The 10223-nt window shown below is 15.3% G+C and overlaps 3 protein-coding genes across 3 annotated transcripts; 2 read left to right on the top strand and 1 right to left on the bottom strand.

Annotated features, from left to right (window-relative positions):
- Positions 1-482: 482 nt before the first annotated feature.
- Positions 483-1326, top strand: PGSY75_0830700 (exported protein (hyp9); the record flags this gene model as incomplete). Its single annotated transcript, XM_018785416.1, has 2 exons — positions 483-593; positions 781-1326. The coding sequence occupies 2 exons, from the start codon at positions 483-485 to the stop codon at positions 1324-1326; spliced, it is 657 nt and encodes a 218-aa protein (XP_018642383.1).
- A 2369-nt stretch (positions 1327-3695) lies between these two features.
- Positions 3696-4445, bottom strand: PGSY75_0830900 (putative exported protein; the record flags this gene model as incomplete). Its single annotated transcript, XM_018785417.1, has 2 exons — positions 3696-4205; positions 4377-4445. The coding sequence occupies 2 exons, from the start codon at positions 4443-4445 to the stop codon at positions 3696-3698; spliced, it is 579 nt and encodes a 192-aa protein (XP_018642384.1).
- Positions 4446-7292: 2847 nt separating this feature from the next.
- Positions 7293-8714, top strand: PGSY75_0831000 (exported protein (PHISTb); the record flags this gene model as incomplete). Its single annotated transcript, XM_018785418.1, has 2 exons — positions 7293-7496; positions 7635-8714. 2 exons carry the CDS (start codon positions 7293-7295, stop codon positions 8712-8714), a joined length of 1284 nt encoding a protein of 427 aa, XP_018642385.1.
- Between the last annotated feature and the right edge of the window lie 1509 nt (positions 8715-10223).

Here is a 10223-nt window from a genome sequence, read left to right on the forward strand (position 1 = left end):
TTTTTTTTATAAAAAAAAAAAATATATTTAAATATTTTTATTTATAAAAAAAAAAAAATTTTTATTTAAAATAATTTTTTTAAAAAATTTTATATTTTTTTTTAATTTAATTTTTTTTAAAATATTTTTATATAAATTTTTTTTTTTTTTAAAATTTTTAATTTTATTTTTTTAAAAAATTTTTTAATTTTTTTTTTTTTTTTTTTTTTTTTTTTTTGTTTTTTTTTGAGTATTTTTTTTTTTTATCTAATATAATTAAATATAACCTATATTATATTTTTACGTAATTATATTTCCCAACAAAAAAATTTAAAAGGAGAAGTTTTTTATAAATTAAAATTATTCTATATATGGATATACATTATAGATAATATATATATATATTTATATTTATTTATTTATTTACGTCCTATTTGATGTGAAGTATCATTTTATCAACATCAAAACATGTAGATAAAAAGATAAATATTATATAAAGGAATATGAAAAGTATTAAAAATAACCGTACATTTAATAAAATGAATATATTTATTTTATTTATAAATATATTGGTTATTGGTCTTTTCTGTGTTTCCGTAGACTTTTTTAATAATGTAAGGGAAAAATAACAAAAGAAAGAAAAGAAGAAAACATATTTTTTCTACATATTAATATGTTTTTATGTAAATATATATATATATATATATATTATTTATTTAGTTTTACATATTATAACATATCTGTTTGATAATTAGAATGAATGTGATTTATATTAATTCTATATAATTTTCCTTTTTGCAGTCTTGTTTTTATATATCCGATAATGAAAATGTAAAATTGGCTAACTCACTTAGTCATAGGCTAAGTAGGTCATTAGCACTACGTTCTCATAATGAAGTTGGTCAACCTGTATTTAATGTTTTAAATGTAAATTTAAATACAGAAATTAAGAAAAAGGATATGATAACTGAAGTTGAGACAGAATTTGAAGTATTAGAAGTATGCGCAGAAGAAGAAGATGGTGAAAATGAAGTAAGAATAACAATGAAAACTAATTTAAAACCAGATTTGATTAAATTACATGCTTTAAATGAAGAAGTAACATTAAAAAAATGGAATTTTATTATGCACGATTTAGCTAAAACTGATTATAAAAAACAAAAAGACAAATTGAATAAAAAACCAGTAGTTAGAAGAATTGCAGAAGGTTTAGGTTACACTTTTGTATTTACAATAGGAGCACCTGTACTTTTAGGTGCTGTAGTGGTAGGAGGTTGTAAATGGATCTTCCTATCTAAAGATTCTGGCAAATCATTTTTTAGATCTTTGAAAAAAATCCTTTTCTAAAAGAAATAAAATAAATTATAAATAAAAATATGAAATATATGGAAATATATATTGATATATATATATATAATTGTCTTTTAAGATTTTTATCTTTTAGTGGCTTTATATTTATATATTCATCAATTTTATTGGATTAAGAAATTTTCCCTTTCTTATCCTCGTACTGTATTTTTTTTTTTTTTAATGAATGATATATGTATATATATATATATATATATATATATTTATTTATTATTTATTATTTTTTTTTTTTTGTGATGTGTAGTTGAATTCATGAATGTTCTATTTTTTAATTTAAAAATGTTATTCCGTTTTCTTTATAAAATTTTTAAAAATAATATTTTGTTTTTTCTTTTTAGTATATTGATATTTATTTATATGTTTATGATATGTGTGTAATTAAATATTTATATATACAAGAATATATAATGATAATAATAATAATAATAATAATAATAATATATATATATAAATATATTGTTCATATATTTTTATTTTATTTTATTTCTTTTTTTGTGATTTATTTTTAAATTGTCATTTTATGTAATTCATAAATTTGTTTTATGTAATGACAAATATTTTTAAAACATAAAATAAATATAAACATATTTTATGATAAAATTTTATATTTTTTATATTTCTTTAATATTTGTTATTATCATAATTTTTAATTATTATTATGTTTTTTGTTAATTATATGCTGCTCATTTTTTTTTCTATAAGTATCCCAATATGATTAATATTATAATTATTGTTTCTATATATATATATATATATTAACATTTTTTCTTTTATCTTTTTTTTTTTATATTTCTTTATAATTTTTTAAGTTGTATTATTCATGTAAATAAATTGATGAAGTAATTATTATAACACATAGGAAATACACAAAAGATCTTAATGTAGAACAGTTATTAATACATGAACATTTAATTTATATTCTATGTACTTATAAGTAGTTTAAATCATACTATACTTTTATTTTTATATTAATGTATATATATATATATAGATGAAGATTACCTAATAAATATATTTTTCCCCCAAATATTAATGAATTTCTGTTTTTTTTTTTTTCTTTTTCTTTTAGTATATAATATACAACCATAATATATCATTATATATATGATATTTTAAATTCCCTATTTTTAATTATTTAAAAATATTATTAAATAAAATAATAAGAAAAATGTATTATGAGTACCAATACATATTTTATATATTAAATTGTACATGTATTTTTTTTTTTTTTCTTTCATAAGGTGTACGTAAAATGTGTATGTCTAATGTATGTATAATAGGAATTTATAGGTACACATACAAATAAATAAATAAAATAAAATACTAATAATACCATAAATAAGTATATAAATATAAGTATATTTTTATAAACAAAATATAATAGGTTTATTACTTATTTGTTATATATTATATTATTTAATAAAAGAAAATATGCTTTTCCCTTAATATTGTAAAAAATAAGGGGAATTATTATCCATAATAATTATATATATATATATATATATAATTAGTTGTACAAATATCTTTTATTATATTAATAACTAAAAATTAATATAATTTCTTATATATATATAAAAAAAAAATTATTGCATATTAATAAATAAAATGCATTAATAAGAAAACAAAATGAGTTATATATATATATATATATATATATAAACATTTAAGTAAATAAAAATATATAGAATGTATTATTAATATCATGATTTAATGTTACTTTTCAGATATAATAATATATATGTATATATTGAAATTTAGATAATTATATTATCGTTATATATATATTACAGAATATTTTTTAAGAATGAAAATAAATTATATACCAAAATATAAATTTTATGACACAAAACTATCGTTTTAACGAATACATAAAATATTAAATTATTATAATTAAAATACCAAACAAAAAATTAAATAAAACAATATAAATATGTTGTAAATTTTAAATATAACATTAATATCAAGTATGAAATAAATACAAATTTAGAGGAAGAATAGGTTAAAAAAAACAAAAAATTTACAATATTAGTGTTACATAAAAAAGGTATATATATATATATATATATATATATATATATATATATGTACATATATATGTGTGTTATTTTATATTTTGTTGTTGACAAATTTTTAAAATATATTGTATTAAAATTCATACATGAATATATTTATTAAATGATTTATTCCTACTATTTAATTATTAGGAAGAATATACATATATATATATATATATTACATGTTCGAATGTGTCATTTTCTATTATAATTCTTTTTGATTATATATATTTTTTTTTTTTTTTTTTTTTTTTTTTTTCTTAAATGACATTTGTGTTTAATATTTTTACAAAATTATTTAGTTTTTTTGATATATTTTTTAAAGAATTTTTTAATTTTATACCTTGCGTATAATAAAGGGTTTCTATATATTTTTGTATAGTCCAATATTTTTTTTATCATACATAAATGTCTCTCATCTTCAAGGTAAGTATTCAAAAGTTCTGAAATAATTAGTAGTTCCTCTTTATCATATATTACTGCATCCCCATATTCTTCTAATAATAGATTTGTTTTAGAGCCCCCTCTTTTTATTTCTTCTATATCGTCCACATAATCGCATAAATGAAAAACCTTCCCTGGATAATTTTCTCTCTTACAATCATCAAAAAATTCTTTTAAAGATTTTTCACATTCCTCAACACTTATTGTACTTTGGTTATCATCCAATTGTGTTGATGAATATTCATCAGAATTTTCTTCTAATTGAGCAGTTTCATTATTTTCTAACAATAATCTTTTAAAATATATATTTAATGAGTATCTTGTTTTGTCTACATTATGTATATTGGTATGCCAGTTATCCTATAAGGGAAAAAAAAAAAATAATAATAATAAAAAATAGATATACATATAATATATATATATATATATAAAAAATAGATATACATATATATATATATATATATATGTCCAAATTAAAAATATATATTGTGTGGTTTTTTCCTTATTTTTTTTTTTTTTTTGTAAAGTTACATTATTAATATATTGGAAGGAAAATATGATTACAACACATGTGAAATATATCACATTAAAAAGTAACATATTTTTTTGTCCTTTCTTTTTTATAATTCTTATATTATTATTGATTGAATACTGGTATGGCATATATATAAATATATTTATATATTATATGATTTTATTTTTCATTTTGTTTTTCATTTTGTTTTCATTTTGTTTTTCATTTCATTTTTCATTTAATTTTTCATTTTATTAATTTTTTTTTCCTGATGTTCTCATTCTATATTTTTACAAATATATAAATACATTATTATATATTTATATTTCTGACGTTGCTTGTATTTTGGCCTTTAAAATAAAATAACAAACGGAACCTTTGGATTATTAATTTTTAGCAAAAAAAAAAAAAAAAAAAAAAAAGGATTAAAAACAATTTCAACAAAAATAAAATATGTTATATTATAATGAAAACAAAATATATATTATGTTATAATAAAATAATATATTAAAACAATATAAAATAAATAAAAAAAAAAAACATAACACACAACAAAAAATATATACATATATATAAATAAAATAAATAAAAATTAAACTAGGGAAATGGAAAAAAATAAATTAACGTATAAGAAAAATTTCTTTAATTAAAAGAAAAGGAGAAAAATCATAAAAATATGAAATTCCTGATTTTGAATTGTTGAATATGGAGAATAAAATATATTAGTATATATTTTATTTAGTATAACTATGTATAATATTATATATATAATTTATATAAATATAATATATAAAATAATGATTTTTTTTTATAAGGACATTTAAACAAAATTTTAATACAATAAAAATATATATTTCTTATATAATTAAAATATACAAACTGTTTCAATAACGGTTATATAAATAAAAAAAAATATAATATATATATATATATATATAAAATAACTGATGTTCCTTGATCATTAAGATATAAATTTTACGCTATATATATATATATATAATATTTAAATTAATATATATATTATATTCTTATTATTATAAATTAAAAGTCATTTAATATTTAAAAAAATTAAGGTTTAATATTATTGATCCGTTATTTTTTTTTTTTTTTCTTTTTTTTTTATTTCCTTTTCTCATTATAACTTATTATTATATAAATGAATTAATAAATATAAAATATAAATATAATATATGCTTTATTTCAATTATTATTTGTTACATAAAAATTAAAACATTAAAAGGTTGTTATTTATAAGTTTTTTTTTTTATTTTTTTTCAATTAATCATGATGTTGTCCCCCTTATTGAAGTGCTTATATATATAGTCTTATTATATTCTTAAGGGTTCATTAAAAATAAATAATATATAAAAACAATAAAATATTATATAAAACCTTATTTCTAAACATTTTTAGTTGTACAACAAAAGAAAAAATATAATATAATGATAAAAAAAAAATTTATCTTCAATAGAGAATATTATTATATTCATATGAATAGGTATTAAAAATATAACTTTTTTTTTTTTTTTTTTTTTTTTTTTTTTTTGGTCTAAGAAAAGAATAATTTATTGAAAAATATTTTATAAATCATTTATAAAAGTATTTTAAATTTTGTAGGGTTAATATTATTATTTTTGATAATGTCAATAATATATAATATAATAAATGATCAATAGTTATTATATGTAATTTTATAAAAATTTTGGGAACTTATATATAAAATTATAATACAGTTCTCGTTAGCATAATATATGTATATATATTTATTTTTATAAAAATTAAATATATTATTCAAATGTTATTAATGAATAAAAATATACATTAAAAATATATTTTTTAATATAATAAATATATTATATATTTTTAAGAAAAGTACCTTATAAAAATTTTTTTTTTCTTTTAATTTTTTATTCTCAAATTATTCTACAACCTCAGTGATAGTATATCTCACACTTTTATAATATATATAATATGTATATAATATATAATGTGAGTTTTCCTTATTATTATGTAAAATATATATTATATATTTAAATTTCCAATTATAAAAATATATATTAAATATATCCCTTTTAATATAATAAACGTATTATATATATTTAATAAATGAACCTTTAAGCATTTATTTTTCTTTTAATTTTTTATTCTCAAAATAATTGTACAACATCAATTATAGTATATCTCTCACACTTTTATAATATATATATATATATATATATATATAGTGTGAGTTTTCCTTATTTTATGTAAAATAAATATTATATATTTAAATTTCCATATATAAAAATATAATTAAAAATTATATATTATTAATAGTAAAGAAATATATATATATATATATATATATATATTATTATATTTTCTTTACATTGAAAGATTAAATAATTCCACTGAATTTCGCTCATAGTTAAAATTATTTACATTTGAATTGAACTATTTGAATGATAATGATTAAATTAAGAACTTTTATAATCTTTTAAGAATAAAAGTATAAATGTTATAAATAGTAGTATTATTATATATTATTATAAATGGTTTTTTTATAAATGGTTTTTTTATAAATGTTTTTTTTATAAATGTTTTTTTTATAAATGTTTTTTTTTATGATATTATTTTTGTTACTATTAAACTTAATATAAATTAATGATTATTATGTAATGAATAGTTATCAATAAAATGTATTATAATCTAAGAAATATTGAAATTATATAAATATATATATATATACATATTATATGTTTGAGTTGATGTATTGTTTTTCCTTTAATTTGAATTATTCACATTTTTTGTAACTGGTTCAACACCCAAAAAGGGGAAAATTTTATATACTTAATTTTGTACTATAATATATAAGTTATTAAATAAATATTTATATATATATATATATATATATATATATTTTTGTTATGATTTATTCATAATATTATGTTAAAATGGAAAAATCTATACATACACCTAAGTCAAATTCTGTTACATCAAAAGGATATGTTAATAGATATGTTGAGAATAATAAGAATTATTGTACATTATATAAATGTACAAAAATAGGACAATATAGAAATAGGAAAAATATTCTTTTGAAATGTGTGAGATTTTTTAGATTACCATTATGTTTAGTAATATATATAATTTTAATGGTAAGGTGTTTTTTTTTTTTTTTTTTTTTCTTTTTTAAGTGTAGGAGTTTTTTAGTAACTTTTTATTATATATAAATATATAATATGTATATATTATTTTTATGTTTATATATATTTATATTTTTTTATTTTTTCTAGAGTCAATTTATAAACAATATCAACTGTACTTCAGTTTTATCGTCATATAATGAGGATGAAAAAAATTCAAGTAAAAATACAAAGGAAATTTGTTTTGAGAATAAAGATGATAATATATCAAATAAATTATATGAAGAAAATAAAAGATCATCAAATGGAAAATACTCAGATAATCCATTGTTAGATTATAATTTTAAGTTATTTAATTATCATGATATGTTATATAATGGTATATTAGAAAAGGAATTATCAGAAGAATTTGATTTAATATCTTTTGATAATACAACATATCCATTTGTAAAAAATGAAAAAGATAAAGAAATAATGAATGAAATTAAATTGTTAAGGATGAATGAAGGTGAAAATAAAAAGGAACATATGAAAAATATATGGACTGATTTCATAAGAAATGAATTAAAAAATTTTCTTTTTTTAAAAAAGGAAATGAGTACTTTATTTGAAGAATTAAAAAATGAGTACAATATTAAAGATGAGTATGTTAATAAGATAATGAATGAATGTCTTGATTTAATTGAAACAAGTGGAATGAATATGTATACTAATTTAAATTATGCTTTTTATAAATGGCATAATAAAAAAAAAGTGTTAGATATAAATGAATATATTTTATTTGTATGTGGAATTAAATTAGTATGGATGAAATTATTTTCATCCCTTGAAATATCATGTAAAGATATATTAAAAAAAAGTTTTGAAGGAAAAAAAAATGGAAAGACTTTATATACCAAATGTTGTTCAGATAAATATAAAAGTTTTTTTAAAGATATTAATAAAAAATCATTTTCAAAGACATGTGAAAATGATGGAAATAATAATGATAGTTATTCATTTATAAATCATTTAAATACTTTGTTAAATGAATTAGATCATTTAATAACTTTGAATGAAACGAATAATGATTATTATACATTACATGGATATTCATCTAATAAACGAGTAGATCTGATTGATATATTTCGATTATTATATAAAATGAATACATCAGAAATGTTTACTTGGTTATTATATAATTTTTTTGGATTTTCCAAAAATGTTCGACAATATTTATATAAAATATAAAATGAAAATGATATTTTATTAACAGAAAAATTTTATTTATATGTTTTCTTTTTTTTCTTAATTTGTCATAAATATATATTTTTAATCATATACATTTTTTTATTTTTTTAAAAAGTTGTAAAAGAAATAAAATTATGTTTTTGTATTACCCCCAAAGGGGGAAATTAAAACTTATTCATTTTAAAGGACATTTCTTTTGTTATATATTTTGTTTTAATTGTTACATATAAAAGGAATTTTTTTTTTTTTTTTTTTGAAATGAGAATAATGTACAGGAAAATATATTGTGATATATATATAAAATGAAGGAAGAAAAATTAAATAATATTTTTTAAGAAATTTAAATATATATAATATTAAGCCTTTGAAATTATATATATATATATATATATATATATATATATATATATATATAATATATATATTGTCTTAATTGTGATATGTGTTTCTATATGCCTTGACAATAACATCAAGCATACCCACATACATATATGATTGTATAACCTTTTTTTATTGTTTTATTATATAGACTATTGAATGAATTGATAGAGAAAAAGATAAGAATAATGATATTCAAGTTATGTTTTGAGATGTATATTAATGTATTTCAGCTATTTTATAAATGTGTATAATTGGAATATCAATGTAATGATTAATAATAATGATAATAATATATTTTTCTATATATTTTGTTTCTTTTGTTTTTTTTTTTTTTTTAGAGAATTTGTTATTTTATTTTATTCCTTTCATATGTATTCTCAGTCAAACAAGTTTTTAAATATACCCTTACTTCTTAATTTATATATAAACAAAAAAAAAATAATAGTAATGAATAAACAAAAGATACATTTTATTTTATTTTTTTGAAGGAAATATTTAATTTTTAAAAAATATAAAAAAAAAAATTTTCAAAGGAGATATTATATTTATTATTTTATTTTATTAATTTATTTATTTTTTGTATGATTTAATTATATTTTTAATTATATAGGAGATATTATTCTTCAAAAAATGTATGAAATTAAAAAAAAAGAAATTGATGAGAAATAAATTTATTAATTTTATAATATTTATTTATTAAAATTAAATTATTTTAAATAATAGAGACATTTTTTTTTTTTAATTTAAAAATTACATTTATTGTATTTTATTATGTGGAAAATATATATGTCACATGATCAATGGGTTAACCAAATATTTAATTTATATTATATTACTTATTATATTTTATATAATTATATTAAGTGAAATATTTTTTTTATTTTTATTTTCATATAAGATAGTAATCAAAGTGAGGTCATGAAAAATATAATAGTAAAAAATATTATGTTTATAATTATTCAATGTATGTAAAATGTGGTCATTAAGGGAGCATAAAAATTATTTGAAAAAAAATATAATAAAAGAAATATATACCCAAATGATGAAAAAAAAGAAAAATAAATTATTAAAAAAAAAAAAAAAAAAAAAAAAAAAAAAAAAAAAAAAAAAAAAAAAAAAAAAAAAAAA

Source organism: Plasmodium gaboni, chromosome 8 (assembly GCF_001602025.1).
Source record: "Plasmodium gaboni strain SY75 chromosome 8, whole genome shotgun sequence".
Lineage (NCBI taxonomy): Eukaryota > Apicomplexa > Aconoidasida > Haemosporida > Plasmodiidae > Plasmodium > Plasmodium gaboni.